This window comes from Polypterus senegalus, chromosome 3 (assembly GCF_016835505.1).
Source record: "Polypterus senegalus isolate Bchr_013 chromosome 3, ASM1683550v1, whole genome shotgun sequence".
Classification (NCBI taxonomy): Eukaryota; Metazoa; Chordata; class Cladistia; order Polypteriformes; family Polypteridae; genus Polypterus; species Polypterus senegalus.
The window spans coordinates 41,036,861-41,054,867 of NC_053156.1; the positions used below are offsets into that span (position 1 = coordinate 41,036,861).

The 18,007-nt window shown below is 37.5% G+C and overlaps 1 protein-coding gene across 7 annotated transcripts in view; it reads right to left on the minus strand.

Annotated features, from left to right (window-relative positions):
- The window catches only part of chd3 (chromodomain helicase DNA binding protein 3), a 171,698-nt gene extending 166,139 nt beyond the window's left edge, over positions 1–5,559 (minus strand). For 6 of the 7 annotated variants that reach the window (XR_005632883.1, XM_039747026.1, XM_039747025.1 and 3 more), the window contains exon 1: positions 5,002–5,557. Coding sequence is in view for 6 of the 7 variants with exons in the window: in XM_039747026.1 (XP_039602960.1) it covers positions 5,002–5,164 (163 nt within the window). In the remaining variant the exon portion in view is untranslated. Of the gene's footprint in view, positions 1–5,001 lie in introns of all 7 variants that reach the window. The other variant, XM_039747022.1, reaches the window with a different exon arrangement.
- Between the last annotated feature and the right edge of the window lie 12,448 nt (positions 5,560–18,007).

An 18,007-nucleotide genomic window follows, 5' to 3' on the forward strand; every position in this document is an offset into this window, starting at 1 on the left:
TCAAATACCATAATTCTGCAGTCATAAATTCAAATCGTCTATTGCAATCGTAATGATCTTTATTATGATCACAATGATCAGCAAAGATTACTGAAATGTTATAGAACAGTTCAGGTAACTTCAGGTTGCTAGGGCACAAAGCCTACTGACGCTTGCGTCCAAACTAATTTTTTTTTCAGTGGTATTTTGTGTCCCGTTGCCTCCATTGTAAAGTGCCAGTATGGGCAAGTTATTTTTAAACAAGTATAGAAAGCACATAACTTTAGAACACAATTTTGCATGCCAAATGCAATTATACCATGTTTGTGAAGAAATTCCTTCAACTTGAAAAATACCAACCTTATGCTTTATGCCACAAGAACCAAGAAAAAGACGACAAAACGGTATAAGAACTATTTCTAATTATTACTTCAAAGATGACCTGACATTCAGAACACAAGAAACACAGAAGAAAATTGGTGTTTCTTCAAATGACAAACATAAGTTTACAACGATTTCATCAAAATGAAGTTAACATATGCACCACAACCTTTTGCCAAATATTAAAATTTAAGAGTACGGGAAAATTATAAGAAATGATATGTCACTCATTTTAACCACAGTAAAACACAAGCTACCTAAAATATTCATGAAATATTTTTCTTACACAAAGCACTGTTTTAAAGCACATAAATAAAACACTGATTCATTCACAATATGTATGTGTGCAAAAATATAAACAAAAATTAGATTAACTGCGTATAGGTTGATAAATATTATTCATGGAAGAAACGGTGCATTTCACCTTTTTAATCATAGGCAACAATATGCATTTCTTTTAATATGATCCAGAAGCTTTGTCGATAATCTTAATCCTCTAAATCCCTCCATCTATTCACTCCAAACCCAGTCAGCCCAATTAGAAGATAACGAAGACTGGAAACTATCCCAAAAGCATTGGGTGCAAGGTTGGAATCAACCCTGGTCAGTCTCAAGGTACATTGGTATACTCACCCACATTCACTCATAATTATTTACTAAGCCAATCTACAGCCAAAAATTAACTTTCATGTGTGCTGTCCATATTAATAGCCTTCAACTTCAATACTCTTTTGCATTAAACCTATCCGGAGTTTATAGCTAGGATTTTAATGCTAAACCAACTTTTGTCATAAATAATTTCTGAAAAGAACCATTTGTGTACTGATTCTAGTGAGAAGTCAAGCAAAGTGACACCTTTTATTGGCTAACTAAAAAGATTACAATATGCAAGCTTTCGAGGCAATTCATGGCCCCTTCTTCGAAAGCCTGCATTTTGTAATCTTTTTAGCCAATATCAGGTGTCATTTTCCTTGACTCCTTACTACATCTATAATGGCTAACACTGTACAACACCCTAGTTGTACTGATTCTGTAACTTTGTTCTTCTTGTAACTTCTAAATATTTAGAATAATTTGTGTATACAGTAAGGAACAAATAAAGATGGCTTAATATCTTGTTTTCGTCAGAAAAGCATTAGAAGAATTGATATAGAAAAGTAATGTTTAAAGAAAAAGTGGATATGTTTGTTGTTAACAATGCACAGTAAGCCCAAAACTCTGTCCCAATTTTCTGACTTATCAGCAAAATTTTATTTTCATCCAAAACATAATGGTAATGTGTTCCACAATGAGAACCCAGTCACACTGACCTGTGTAGACTATATTGTTATTTTGTTATTTGCCGTAACACCATAACAATTTCAATTTGGGCATCCTACAAGTGTTTCTCAGAGAATAAAATACAAAAAGCGCACATGCATATTATTTAGTCATTATGATTGCACTATTGGAATTATGGGAAAGATAATAAATACATGTTTTTAAAACATATTGTCACACTTATGAAATTAATAGCTGTATAATTTTCACCGGATTGTCAAATTAGCCATTATAATGCATCCATAATATTTTACAAAAGTATTGCATTTGCCATATGATGCAAATGCAAATAGTCATGGGCTTGTTATTATTTGAAACATCTACTGTTTAATTTTACGGACGCTTGTCATTCTAACATTATCTTCTATAAAGTTAGAAACATTTTATATCACAAAGGGCAGAATTACTTCTCAGAATGGTGCAGCCTGGGAGTCCTCTACTGGCAGCAGTGGCAGTCCAAACGAGTGTCATTAATAATAGCCAAAAGCGCTTAGCAGAATGCCTAGTCGCTGGTATACTTGTTGAATCACTGTAATTATATGTTGTATTTGTTATCTATACATTTGCATAAAATACCATTACTTCATGGGCCAGATATTTTTAAACTGATAGTTACATTAGAAGAATCTTTGTAGTTTTGTTGTTATGGCTTTTTTGTTGTTGGCCAATAACAGGATATTTTTGCATATGCAAGCTCCCCAACCTGACCTGAAATATTATTGGCACACAATGAAATATAAAAAATGAAGTGTTAACAGTTATTAACACCATCTACGCCATGTAACATTCTGAATAAATTGTTAGTGCTGCTGCCTCACTGCTGTCTAGTCCTGGCTCAGTCCCAGCTTAAGCACTGGTGTTTACTTTGAGTGGTTTGATTTACCCCAGCTTTATGAGAAAAGTAAGATAGGGTAAGTAATCTGTCATTAATGAGTATTGTGTGCAATGTACTGGTACCCCACATAGGATTGGTTCCTGCCGTGGGGTCAAAACAGCCTGGACAAGCCCTGGTTCATCACAAACCTGTACCAGCTCAAGTGTCTTTTGACAATGAATGAATGTCATGCTTTTAGTTTGTTTCACTTCCATTTTACAATACATAAAAATGACCATGTAACAGCTTATCATAAAATAATATACAAACAATAATGGTTCAATAGGTAGAATGCTTAATTTGAATTTGTGAATAATAATATGGTTAAGCATCCCCAGACTGGAATAAACTGTCTGGGATCTAACTGTAAATTACATGTGTACTGTACATAATTTTACTATTGCTTTGGAAAAGCATTTTAGGATAGCTGCAATACTGTGCTGCATAAAATAACAGCCATACTGATTTTTCAGAGTGTAATTATCTGTTATTTTTCTTTTTGTGGATGTATGGTAACACAATCCCTAACTAAATGATTATGGCAGCTTTTTTAAAATCAGTTTTCTCTTTGTCACATAACGTTAATGTAAGACTAACCATGTGTGAACTCTTTAAAATTAATATTCTGTGCAGTTTTCTACTGGGAACAATAAAAGAAAAGGGTTAGTAAAATGATGTTTTTGTTAAGTTTTAGCTCTAAAACAGAGTGAGCTTGATAATAAGGTTGCAAATATGCTGTTTGATAACCGTTTGCTCATCGTTGTATAAGCAGAAATCACATTTCATCTTGTGTACCATATAAGTAATGCATTTACTCCATTGTGGATTTTATGAATACGCTTAAAATATTATAATACAGTGGTATATAATGTAAAGGCTGGGACGGTACCCCAACCCCACTAATGCATTTAGTTAAGATTGCTTCGTGACTTTTTCATTCTGTAAGAATTTCACATTACACGGCGTAATAACCTATGATCACTGTGTGGCAAACATGTCGAATATGTTGTTCGATATGTTTGATGTATATTTTTCAGAATGCGCACGTGCTCTTTTCACCCGCACAGCTGCTAAAGTTCACTGCCTTTTAGCCTTCCTGGCACAACCGACCGTAACGCGGCTGGGAATCGCTGAAAGTGCGCGGTGTCACAAAACGCGAACTTGGGCACAGAGCAGTAAATTCCCGTTATGTCGACTAATCTACGAAATTTACCTTTCTAGAAAACATCCCCTTCGACTCGATGACGTAGCCGGCGCTATTAAAACAAAACCTAACTGTTATTCTGCGTTGGTAGATTCAATTATTTAGAGTGTGGTGGAAAATGTAAATTTATCCAATCCAATGAAAAATTTCTATTTGCAGTACTATTTACCAAAAAAAAATGGGAGAAACATCAAAATAATGCGAAACCTATATATAATGTATGCATAAATAATGACCGTGAAAAAATGAAACAAAGCAGTCAATGCATATGCTACTTTTTTTGGTCCCTTCCTAAAACGCAAAAGCGTATGAACATTAAACGCGTTGCCTGTGTGCTCTTTGTTGGAAACGACCCTTAAATTCACAACTTTTTGATTTACTTCTTTAAACTTTAGAAGGCCATCTGAGTATGCACCCCGTGTATAGTGTTTCGCATACAATTTATTAGCGAGGTACAAGAGAGCACACCTTTTTACTGTATAGATTTTATTAGACGACATTTTCCTTGCGACAATCCCTCCCCCTTTATTTCTTTGTCCGATGAAAGAATTACATCGGAACACGATCTGGTGATATTTATGTCGAGAGAATTCTATACGTTCAGACAGTAATTGTACACCTTGAAAAATATTTAAAAAAAGATTTTCACCAGCTTCAGATTTGATCTTTTCCCACAAGTTCTGCTTATGGGATGTCGATTTTCGCATCCTTTTGTTTGTAAATTAACGATTAACAAAAAGGGGGGGGTTTACTTTATACAAATGAAGAACTGCAATCCCATTTTTAAGCTTTGTTCAAATGTTCGGCGAGCGGATTTTTCTCAAGCTTCCAGGTTGCATCCGCGCACCCCACGAAGCCCCCCTCCCCCCGTGTGCGATGGCTAGTTGTACAGCTTGCTAATTTGCACGAGGGAGACCCGACCCCGCTGTTGCTGGGAGCTGTGGTGTGGAGTTCACTGGAGTGGAGAAGAAAGAGGGGAGGAGAGAAGAGGTGAAGGTTTCAAAGGGACACTGAGCTCCCATCTCACGCGGGGAGTCAAGTTATACAGAGAAAAGAGAGAGTATCCCCTCTCCAAAAGATATAAAAAGGGATATTTCTTGAACTCCGTATCTGTAGCTGGATTTTTTTTTTATTTCAGAAAACGCTACGGTCGAGAGTACGTTGGGAGTGGAAGAAATGGAATGGAGCGATTCGGAGCATTCTATGCGCGCTCCCGCGGCGTCCCGTCCCTGCTTTACTGTACCTTGAGCCGCTGCTGCAGTTTCTGCTGCCGCCGCCGGCGGGTATATGTCGCTTGTGTTTTCGTCTGGTGCTCCTTCGTCTTCTTCATCCTCGAAATCTCCTCCCTCGGAGTGAACCGCCATGCCCTCATCTTCATCACAATCCTGAAGCGGAGAGGACATCATTCCGCCGCTTGTGCCCCGAAAGAGAGGGGAAAAAAGCCCGGACCTTTCGCCAATTATGAAATTTATTTAATATTCAAATCGGCAAAGTGGGGGGCGTTTGGAATATTTTACACAGAGGCAGAGAAACAAAGATGGCCGCCCTTATATTTATTTTTTAACAACCCCCCCTACAGAAAAAAGCCTTACATAAAAAATGGCTGACTATATTATTTCAAAAGCGCCCCCTCCCTACCCCCAATACACTTTGTTTGTTAAGATCGTTTCTCCCGCGCGCTTTGCGACATGCAGTACACAATGTTTGCCTGTTTCAAAGTTAATATGAGTTTATTATTATTATTATTATCAGGCTCCTTTTTCATAAACGACTATCTGCACTGCAGAAACTAATGCAAATGAAACAAATATGGCTACCTCATATTATTTTCATCCCCCACCCTGTGTAAAATTATTGGGGAGGGGGGAATAATCAGTAGTAGTCATGCTCAGTCTTACATCAGCTCCAGTTACTTAAATTTAACTAGTTATTACCACAGGCAACTGGCAACTTTTTGAACTAGCGAGGCTGAAAAAAAAAGTAAGAAACACAAATTCAAGTCGGTAATAGTCTGATGGCATTATTTAATGGTGGAATATGTAAAATAAATTAAAAGTAATGCTTGCAAGACTTTTACAATGTAAAATATAAAAATAGACGGAGGGGCTTTTAAAATTAGCGCTAAAGGGGTGTGAATGGACGGGCTGAAATCTGCGAACGCAAAGAGTCGCGAGGGCTTTAAAAACGCGTCACTTAACATTGGGACACACCTGCTTAGTTTGAGAGCTCCAACTGCGGGACTTGGCAGGTGGACCAGGGCTATGAGGGTCATCCAGCAGCTACCCGTAGTGCCACATTCAAGAAAAGATGAGATCGCAAAAAATCTCAGTCTTCCTGTTTTGTACAGGACTGTATAATCACCCTTCCATAATCTTCCCTGCATTTTCAAATTAACACAATCCCAAACTTTTATGTATTGCATGTACTGCACAGAACAACTAACAGACATGCACATTTTTATGTTGGGAGTATTCTTGATTAGATTACGTCTTTGCTTGAGTCAGATTTTGAACCTGCTATGCTCTAGTCGCCACTGAAAGTGTAAGACCAAAACCACCAAACCACACTCAAAGCCACTAATGACAACCCAATAGTAAGCTTAGAAAAGAGCAGGATGGAGGTAGTATTTATTTGAAACAAGCCCTGGAATAAGGACTGTTACAGTACATTCTCACTGGAATGTTATGTCAGCTCCAGACTGCAGTCACCTTTATGAGCTCCATTTCCAAAGTATGCGAGGGGGGAGAGGGGGCTGCATCAGAACTGGAGAAAAAAGAACTGCAGTGAAACCCTGTCCTCAGATTAAATTCTCCTATCACACCAGCATATTAGCCTTCAGAGTTGCAAGGATGACTTTGCAATTCAGGAATCAATCATATTGTGTAAATACTGTGTATTAAGCAGGTATGAAAATGTAATTAATATATTTTGTTACTTTGTCATTGCAGTACAATAAATGAATGAGTGGAAGGATATTCACTCACTGAGCACATTATTAGGATCATCATACTAAGCGGGTCCTCCTTTTGCTGTCAAAGCAGCCTGAGTTCTTTACGGCATGGATTCCACAAGATGTTGGCAACATTCCTTAGAGATTCTGGTCTATGTTGACATGCAATTTCTGTAGATTTGTCCGCTGAAATAGTCATGCTGTGAATTTCCCATTCTATCACGTCCCAAACGTGTTCTATTGAATTCACATCTGGTGATCAGGAAGGCCATTGAAGATCACTGATCTCATTGTCATGTTCATCAAATTAGTTTGAGACAGCGTTTGCTTTGTGACATGGTGCATTATCATGCTGGAAATAGCCATTAGAAGATGGGTGAATTGTGGCCATGAAGATATGCACATGGTCAACAAGAATACTCAAATAGGATATGACACTCGAGTTGATTGATTGGTATTAGGACCAAAGTGCGCCAAGAAGACATTCCCTGTACTATCACATCACTACCAGCCTGGACTGTTGATACAAGGTAGGTTGGATACATGGATTCATGCTGCTTGCGCCAAACTCTGACGTACCATCTGTGTGCCTCTGCAGAAATCATCAGACTGGGCTACAAATTTTCAGTCTTCATCTGTCCAGTTTTGGTGATCCTAAGCTCACTGTAGCTTCAGTTTCCTGTTCTTGACTGACAGGTCTTCTGCTGCTGTAGCCCATACACCTCAAGGTTGATGTGTTGTGCATTCTCAGATGCTTTTCTGCTCACCACAGTTGTACAGTGTACCACAGCATGTCTGTCAGCTCAAACCAGTCTGGCCATTCTCTGCTGACCTCTCTCATCAGCAAGTTAATTTCTGTCCATGGAACTGGCGCTCGCTAGATGATGTTGGTCTCATCTTTCTAGAGTAAACTGAAGAGATTGCTATATGTGGAAATCTCAGGGGATTAGCAGTTACAGAAATACTCAAACCAGCTCATTTGGTATCCACATTCATGTCACAGTAGAAACCATTGAGATCACATTTTTCTTCTCTATTCTGGTGTTTGATGTAAACATTAACTGAAGTTCCTAACCTGTATCTGCATGATTTTATGCTTGCACTACTGCCATATGATTAGCCAATTAGGTTTCATGGATAAGCAGGTGTACAGGTGTTCCTAATAATTTGCATAGTGAGTGTATGTGCGTGACATATTGAAACATTAACAACTAGTACATTTTCCCAATGGCCCATTTCCAAAACTTATGTCAATTACTGGGCCAAGGGTGACTGGAGTCTATCTTTAAAGTATCGGGCACAAGGCAGGAATCAACCTGAAATGGAACACAGAGAATATTTGGTTGCTTATCATTGAGATGAAGCAATAAGACAGTGGATCAAAATGCAAAACAAAATCCACATCAGAATGGATACAAAGAAGCAAAATCAAGTTTTGGACTATGCTAGTCAGTCTAGTTAATTCCTGAGGTTAAGTCCTAGGGTTTCTACTCCACTTATTGTTAATTGTCTTTAAGATACAATTAAAAGAACAAACTCCACAAAAACAGTGAATTAATAGACAAATAACAATAAAGAGTTAAGAAGTGAATTCTACGAAAAAATGCAAATATTTCTAAATTTCATATGAATGTAAATCTCTTGACTGTTACACTTTTCTAAATGCAGAAAAAGAGAAAAAATAAGACCAGCTAATTAAAACTGTGATCAATTAGAGGTAAAAATAACTGATTGATTGTTAAACTGATTGTAGCAAAACCTGCAACCACAGGGGTGTCCCAGGACTGAACTTTAAAACCACTATTTAAGACAGACTGTGAAAAGAGGTGTTGTAGTAATACTTGAAATGAGCTGCTCATGCTCAAAAACCTATTAGTGCTGCTGAACTGAAGTAGCTCTGTAAGGAAGACTGGTCTTAAAAACATCCTCCTCATTGATTTGAAAAATTTTAAAGACTTAAATTACCATTGCAGTTAAAAGGGTTGTGATCAGTTATTAAGTGCAATTACTTTTTCACGCTGTACTTGTTAGTGCCGAGTCACTTTTTTCATTCAATAAATGACATAAGTTAAGATAATGTGCCATTTGTTCACTCAGTTGTCCTTTATCTATTATTATATTTTAGGCCTGTAACTATTCAGTCTCAAAGTTTTGCAATAATAGAAGAAATCAGAATGGGACAAATCTTTTTCACCATAATTGATCTATCTTTTATTGGCATTTTTTCCATAGCACTTGCCCTATCCATGTTAGTCTGAGACAGTTACACATAATTTTATTCCTCTAGATATATTTTCACGGTGTTGTTATGTTACTTTATCACCCCTACGTGATTCTGTGGATGGCACAGTAGCATTGTGGTAGTGCTATAAATTAGCCTCAAAGTGAGTGTGCTGTGACTGGTTCCCTATCCAAAACTTTTTCTTGCCTTAGTAATAGTGCTACTGTGATAGGCTGTGGCCTCCGCCAACTTTGAATCAGAGATTGTAGCAGTGTGGTGGTTAGTGCTAAAAACATTATATTATTGTTAGGAGATTGTGATACATCAGGGATATATATATATATATATATATATATATATATATATATATATATATATATATATATATATATATATATATATATATATATATATATATACTTGGGGGCTCCCCCCTGCTCGCTTCACTCACCAACCCCTCCGGCCTGTGCTAGTTGCCAGGCACTTTGTGTCTCTGCCCTCTTAAATGGTGATACAATGGGACACAAATAAAGTTTTTTTTTTACCTCCTCTTTGCTTGATCAGCTGCTGGCTTGCTGCCATGAAGCGTGATCTGCATCTTGCACGGCGCTTCAAACATTTAAAAGCCTGTACAGCAGCTGTCCTACTCTTTATCTTTTATTTCCGGCCACGGGCATGGTTAAATCTTTTGACATAAAGTCTGGTCTCGCGGGATGCAAGTTCTTGATATTTTTTAGTTTAGAATTTAAAAACGGAATAAGAATCTGAAAGTCTAACAACATCACATTAAAGTTCAATACATTATGAAAAGAATGATACCAAACATATATGTGTAGGTTTTAAAATAAGCCGATTTAAAGCATGACAAAAAATGTGACATAAAAACGTCACACAAAATTTATATATATAGAGTAGATATATATATGCAAGGGTATATCAAAAACTAATGTAATATGAAAATAATTTGGTAACTGCAATGGATAGAAATTGAAGTAATACAACACATTCATAATGGCTTATGCGTAGTTCAAACATCATATACTGTACAGCGCAATGCTGTGACGATAGCTGAGTTGAAGCCATGGTCAAAAGAACTGTCAATTATGTATCTGGCCTTATTGTCTTTGAATCATCAGCACACAGTCTCTATTCATGTGGGTTTTCTTTTTCTAAATGTTCTTTTTTTTCCACATCCAAAAGTCATTGATGACTCCACAATAAATAGAGTTGTTCCCCACTTTCTACTTAATGATGCTGGGGAAGGCTCCTCCAAGTCCCAATGTCCCTTTAATGGGAATGTCGAGAAAAAAATGGATTTTCTTGTACAGTGCTATATTTTATAAATGAATAGAAAATAATATGATAATTGATGTCTAGGCAAATTGATGCATTTGTAACAAACACAAAGAGTTTCATAAAGTTATCATCATAAGACAAAACATGAACAGCAAAATGAGTAAAACAAGCATGTCTACAGAATTTCCATTTTTTGTAAATTCAAAATGGCTTGATGTTTTACAGGAAAATATGAAGCTCATCACAATTTTCATGCATTTGTATGGATGTAAAATAATTTACATGCATGTTAAATAAAGTTTCTTTGGAGATTTTGCTGCCTTGACCTAAATTAGGTAATATATTACATTTCCAATTATTTAATAATAATATAAAAGAAATGAAACTGTCTTGGTACAACAAAGTTGATCATGTCATGTTCATTAGAACATCTAATTAAAATCAAACAACTGTGATGTAGTCAAATAGAAGATAATAGTTAAATTTTAACATTTAATGAATACTCTGGCATGGTTGGTTAAATTTTTTTTTTTACAAAATAACACAAATAGCTGATTTGTTTTGGTATTCAGTAATGAAATTTAAAATACAAATTCTATTTCTGATTTTCCAAAAAACCTGCACAGCACCCATGGAACAAAGTAGTTGTATCATTCCCAAGTGGTACAGTGTGTGTGTCTTAAATTTGCACTGTTGGTGCAAAGGATGATACTTAAACTCCATATTTGGGATTGGTGCCTTTTGTTTTTCTTTTTTTAAACACAATATACACATTTGTGACATTTCTGATGTCTTCTCTTGTCTTTTTAAACCAGTAAGTTCCCAAGCTTGGTCCTTTAGGGCCAGAGTTTTAGTTCGTTATAGCCATTTTCATACATTTTAGTTTTTGCCCTTGCATCTTAAAGATGCACATCAATATTATTATTCTTTGCAGGATGCAATAGCAGAGCAGTTAACATTGCTTCTTCATAACTCTAGTCCAATAGATATGTATTTTCTGAATCAAACCTTATTTTGTCATAGAACAAAGTCTCAGAACACATGTAACCAGTTTCACAAGAATGCCTAACTGTGTTTGTGGTCAGCATGCTTATACACAGTTACCAATAGGGCGGTGTGGTACTTGCTATTTGGCATGTGTGATTCCTTACATAACAGTCTAGCAGAAACCTCTACAGTCACCCTATTATAAAAGAAGAAGGGCAACCCTGGGAGTACCATATATAATATATCCAGTTCCAGAATGGGCCAAGGGAGTAGGCGTCATTCTTCCGTTTGCCACATTGTTGCCTTATGGTCAAAAAATCAATGAATTGGCTCAGCCTTTGCAATTTGTACCTACTAATTGTTGTTGTAATGATAGTTTTTGTCTTTTAAAATGTTTTCTAAAAATTGATGGTAAAGCTGCAGTAAATAGTATGGTGGCTATTCCAAGTGAACCCTTCTCCAATGATTATAAGGAAGAAAATATTAAGACAACCCATAGTATTATGGTCTTTTATGTGTTAAGTGTTTGTTTGCTTTAGTTGTTCTAAGAGTACTAAATGGGAGTACTGTTGTAAAAAACCTTTTTATAACATTTTAGTGTCTTGGATTCTTAGGCTCATAAGGTTTTTCTAACTGTGTCAAATAAGCAAATATTGTTCTGAGAGATGCAGCTGTGTTGAAGATATCCTTGAAAGAATGCCATAAGATTACCAATATAACAAAGGCATTTTATATTGACTTTTGCTTATCTGGTTTAAAGGATACGGGCACTAGGAAACAGCTTCTGACATTGAGTCTAAGCACAATGAATATATTCCATTAGTCATGTTTAGATCATCTTACTTTACCTTTTAAGTAAATGTGCTTGCCTATAATTTGGACGCTATCGGCTATATACTAAAGATGCTCTTGTATATTCGTATATATAAAGGTTAGCTTAAACAAGGAATTGTTGGCATATCCATGATTACAATGCACAACTAATGTCTTGAATAGAATGCTCCTTAGATGTCAATGACATTTAACATGTTCTTTTCCCACACATTTCATGTTTTTGCAGTTCTTTCGTGGAGAAAAAAAAAATAGAAAAGAGATTTTAACCAGAACATCACACATTCTTTATTTGAACCTGATAATCAAATTTAGGATTTTAGGAATATAAACATTAAACAAACCCCATATGGATGTAAGCGCAATTCCTCAGTGTTAAAATAACAGGTCATCAAGAATTGTAATTTAATTTGTATTTCACTTCAGTACCTAACTAAATAAATGTTGTTAAAAATTAAAATCATAAATGTTAAGTAATAATTATGATTAAAATTTGGGGCAGCATGGTGGCACAGTGCTTAGCAGTACTGCCTCATGTATACATTACATGTGTCCTGTGATTGAATTCCATGCCTCTAAGGAGTCTGTATGTGGTTTTCACATTCCCTTGTCTGTTGCTCTGGCTTTCCTTAAACATCCCCAAAGATGTGGGAAACAGGTAGAATTATAACTTGGCACCAGTGTGAGTGAACGTGGGTGTGCCTTTTAATGGACTAGCAACCTGTCCGGGGCTGTTTAACGTCTTGCACCCAGTGGTGCCTTGGAAGGCCCCTTCACTCTACAACTCTGAATTGGATTGAGCAGGTTTAAGAATGTGTATGTTAAAATTAAAGTTGCATTTTACCATAATGCATATCTGCAGGGTTTGGTGCATTTTAAAATGAAACTTAGAACACAATAGGCCGCATCTTCCTGGAGTCAGTGCAGGAATGAATACTGCTGTCCTATGCAATTTCGGCTCCTGCCTTGTAGCTGATGATGCAGGAAAGGAAAAAAAAAGAAAAGTAAGAGACACTAACATATGATTCTGTTAAGACAGTATGGCATAGTGGATTTAGCAAAGGATATTAAACCATGAGTCTGCCGTAGCAGTCTCCTCCTTTGACATGATGTGTGACCCTGAGTAAGTCACTTAATCTGTCTCTCCCTGTGGAATAACAAAATAGGTAATGAAACTGTAGATCCACACTTGTCTAGGTAATATACCAGATCAGACCTTGTTTGAGTGTAGGTTTGTGCATGAGCTGACACACTGATTGAATGACTCCTTCCCCAAAGAGTGCTTCTGGGTTATGTCCAGGCCCTGTTACCCTGACATAAGGGGAATGTAAAGTAAAATAGAAAATAATATTCAATGAAACATATAGAATTTCATGCAAAATCCAAGCATTTATTTCTAGAACTCATTTTTAGTATAGAAGACTCCGGATGGGACAGCAGTAACAGGGAACATATACACTGTCATAAAAACGAGTCCAAGACATTATAAAGGTTTGGGGCAGCCACCCGTATATTGTTTTTCCCAGCTGCAAAAGGGTTTCCTTTATCAAAGAATCGATGTGCATCTCGCAGAGTCCAAAATAGAACTGCTATAGTAGCCTAAGATGGAGGCTTTAAAGGTCTTGAGAGGAAATGATGTCATCTAAGGGACCGGAACCAGAAGTGACGTCATCAAAGGGGCCGGCTTCGGAAGTGATGTCATCAAAGGGGCTGGCTTCGGAAGTGACGTCATCAAAGGGGCCGGCTTCGGAAATGACGTCTTCAGGGGTTCTGGAACCTTGCAGGATTTCCTGGGAAAGGTCTGTAGGGAACTGAGAAAGACAGCGCACTCCGCTGCCCCCTGGTCGGATGTTTTATTACAATTACTTGAGCCCTATAGCTGCCTCCTACTCGCACGTGTGTGACAACGCATTCATACTCACTTAGAATGGGCCAGATTTCTGTAGTGCTAGGTGAGAAATGATGTGGGCATTGAGAGAACATAAATAATGTAAGCTAAATGCTGAGCTAATGTGAGCTAAATCTAAAGTAATCATTATGTGTATACATACATATGTACATTTCCCTGATTTGGATTAATATACTTTGAGAATGTTATGTTGTATATAACTAAAATACAAAATACATTTTGTATTCTATTTAAGTGACTAGGTGACTTGTGTTATAATATTGGTTAACAATTATGTGCGCAGACTGGACACAAAGGACACTATTTCAAAGTGTAGATAGAATTGTTTGGAAGGCATATATTGGAGAAGCATTCCATTAATCAATCATTTTTAAAACATCCAATTTATTCTGTGAATATCAAACTCTTTTAGTAAACATGAAGCACAGAAAGTGTTGCTTTAAATAAAATTTACATTTGCATAGTACAACATTTAATAGTTTTTTTTTTTTTATTAATCCATTTTCCCTCCCACTGCCACCTTCTTCTAATGACTGGTATCCTCACACCATCCCTACTACAACAACTCCTACCACATCAACTGGGATGACCAGTAGCAAGTTCATCAGTATGAGATGTCCATAACTGAAAACCAAGTAAGGAGACAACTGAGAAAGCTGCACAACGGAAAAGGTGTGGGACCAGATGGCATCAGTCCTCAAGTAAGTGAGGCCTTTGCTGATAACTATGTGGTGTCTTCACCTGTTCAGTCTCTCCCTAAGGCTCAGGAAAGTGCTGCTGCTGTGGAAAACATCCTGCATTGTTCCTGTTCCCAAGAAAGCAGGCACCGCTTCACCTAATGACTACAGATCAGTGACATTTAAGTCTTGTAACATGAAGACCTTTGATAAACTGTTCCTGGACTCAATGAGTCTTGTTGTGGTAGACCACCTGGACCCATTGCAGTCTGCATACTGGACAAAGATTGGAGCGGAGGATGCAATTATCTATCTACTCCACAAGGCTTATTCTCACCTGGACAAAGCTGGCAGCTCTGAGGATTATGTTTTTTGATTTCTCCACTGCCTTCCATACCATTCCAGCCATCCTCGTTAAAAGGGTAAACTTAGAGATACTAAACTCAAGGATGGTGTTTTTCTAACATGGATGAGAGCAACCCTGGAGCACCACAAGGAACACTCCTGTCTCCTCTTCACTTCACTGTGTACACCTCTGACTACAAAGGTCACTTGTCACTTGCAGATATTCAGATGAATCTGCACTTATGGGTTGTATTGGTAAAGGGGATGAGACAGAGGAGTCATGTGGAGGACCTTGTTTCTTGGTGGAGAGAGAATTTATCTGCACCAAAACCTTTAATCTGTGAAATGACATCCTTCACATCTCCTACAACTCTGTAATGGCCAGTGCAGTCTTCTGTGCTCTGGTGTGCTGGGCTGATAACATCACTTCAAGAGTCCCACTGCAAATTAAAAGTGCAGACTCAGTTATCGACTGTGGACCCCCTGGAGGTAGTAGCAAAGGAGAGAATTAAAATGAAACATAATGAACAATTTTGCACATCCTCTCTGTGACATACTAACACTGAGGACTTTCAACCAACAAATTATTCAGCATAAGTGTGTCAAGAAACACTACTGGGGCCTCTTTATGCCAACAGCAATATGCCTGCATAATGTTTCACTGTGACTGTGAAAGCCAAGTCAAAAGTTTTCTTTTTTTAAGTCAATCTGCTCTATGTTCAGACCATGTTGTGTGTGTGTGTATATACAGTAGTTATCTACATTTATTTAAGGAACTTATGTAAAAAGCTGAATTTTCCCCTGGGGTCTATTAAGATGGGAATCTTACATAAATAGGTATAATAGGTTGCCTCGGAGATTATTACTATTGCTGCTTTGACAGCCTTAAGGACCTAGTCATCTCAGCTTGGGCACAGCCTGTATGGTGTACATTTTTTCCCTAACTATGTGGGCTTTGCTTCCACATCCTAAAGATGTGCATGTTATGTTAATTGGTGGCTTCATATTGGTGCGGTATAAATGAGTATGCCTTCGGGTTGCCTGAGAGTGCAAACCACAGATACAGTGACACAGCACACAATATATGAATAAAAGATTTCTATTTTCACCAGTCACCTCTCCAAAATAAGCCACAAGTACACAAATAAATCACACAGAACTTTCCCCTCCACACCTCCAAGCAAGCTTTGCCCTCCTCCTCCTCCTGACTCTGGCTCCTCTGATGTGAGGCAGCAGACTCCTTAGATGTCAGACCCAGGAATGCTTCTGGTGTCCTGCTGTGTCCTTGAGGAAGAACTTCTGGGTCATAGAAAAAGTAGGGGGTTCCACCCCCTCACAGGTCCATCTATCGATTCCATGGGACCCAAACAGGACTGCATGTCTGGACTCCAAGTCCCAAGCACCCCTGCAGGTGTCCTAATTGGCAATCTATTCCTCAGTCCATCCATAAAAACATACCACCCGGGTACAAATTTATTTCGATGACTCACCGGACAATCCTTGTACGTTGTTGCACTAGCTTCCCCTCCAGGTAATGGAACCTCTTCTGATCTGGCTGGGATGCTAGTTCTCCTCCTACACTAGATAAATTCTGAATCCTCAACCCTTATGGTAACACAGCATAACCATGGGAGCTACTTTTCCAGACTCACTGGGGATTTGAACAGTAAGATGATGCATACAGAGCTGGGAAATGCTATAAAAATATCACTTGCCAGCTAGCAATTGCTACTGTTGGGAATGTGATCAAGAAATGATAGTGGAGATGATCAATACAAGTCAAGAAAAAATTCTTAAAGAATTATGTGTTTTTTTTATTCTAAAAGGTGCCATAAAACCTTTGAATCACAGCAAAGCATATGGAGGAAGATTTAGCCAAAAATTGAATTGTGGTGCACCATTCTATTGTGTAATGGAGTTTGCATCAACTGAGTCTCCAAGCAAAAGTTATGAGGAGAAAGCCTTACCTGCAACTTTGTCATAAAAGGCAACATCTGAAGTATGATCTGGATCATCTGGATAAGCCAAAGTCTTTCTGGAAGTAAGTGCTGTGGACAGATGAAGTTAAGATTGAGCTTTTTGGCTACAATCACCAGAGGTATGTTTGGAAGAAAAAAGGCAAAGCAGTTCATTAAAAGAACATCTTACCAATTTATAAACATGTGGGTGGATCCATTATACTTGTGTGACAACCAGTGACACAGGGAGCATTGCACACATATAGGAAAGAATGGATTCCACTCAATATCAGAAAATTCTGGATGCAAATATCATGAAGTTCATCAAGAGACTCGGGCTAAAAAGAGACTGGCTTCTACAACAGGACAATGGTCTGAAGCATACACCGAAACCCACCATGAACTACCTCAGGAAATAAATGCTACATTTTTTTGAATGGCTCTCATAGTTCCAGGACCCAAATATTAAAATTCTGTGGATACAGTAGATCTAAGAGATACCGTGCATTCAAGAGAGCCTACAAATATCTCTGAACTTCAGAGACTTTGATAGGAAGAATGGGCAAACATTCCCATTTCAAGACTCATAGATGTGTAAAAAAAAAAAGGGGCAGGATGGGGGGGTGTAATCCAAACATTTTCACAAGTCACAATTACTGTTTTTTTTCCTACGTTTAAGTTCCTGAAATAAAATTTAGCAGTTGATAATGTTTGAATGTCTATTTGTTGCATTGGTCATATTTAATACTTTTCAGTCCAAAATTAAAATATGCAATCTTCTTAGGGGTGTGGCCAAACTTCTGCATAATACTATATATTGTGTGTATATTTATAATTATAAATATATATAATAAATAAAGATACAAATTGTATACTAAGGAAATAGATTTACAAAGAAATGTATCTGATTACACCTGTAACCTTAAAATTGGTCAGATAAGAGTTAATGTACAGTATATGTGTGCCCCACAATGGACTGCTGCCCATCCATTTGTTTTTCATGTTGTGCTCAGTACTGTCCAATTTCATGTGGCCCAAAAACTGCTTATGTGGTTTTAAACATTGGATGTCTCTT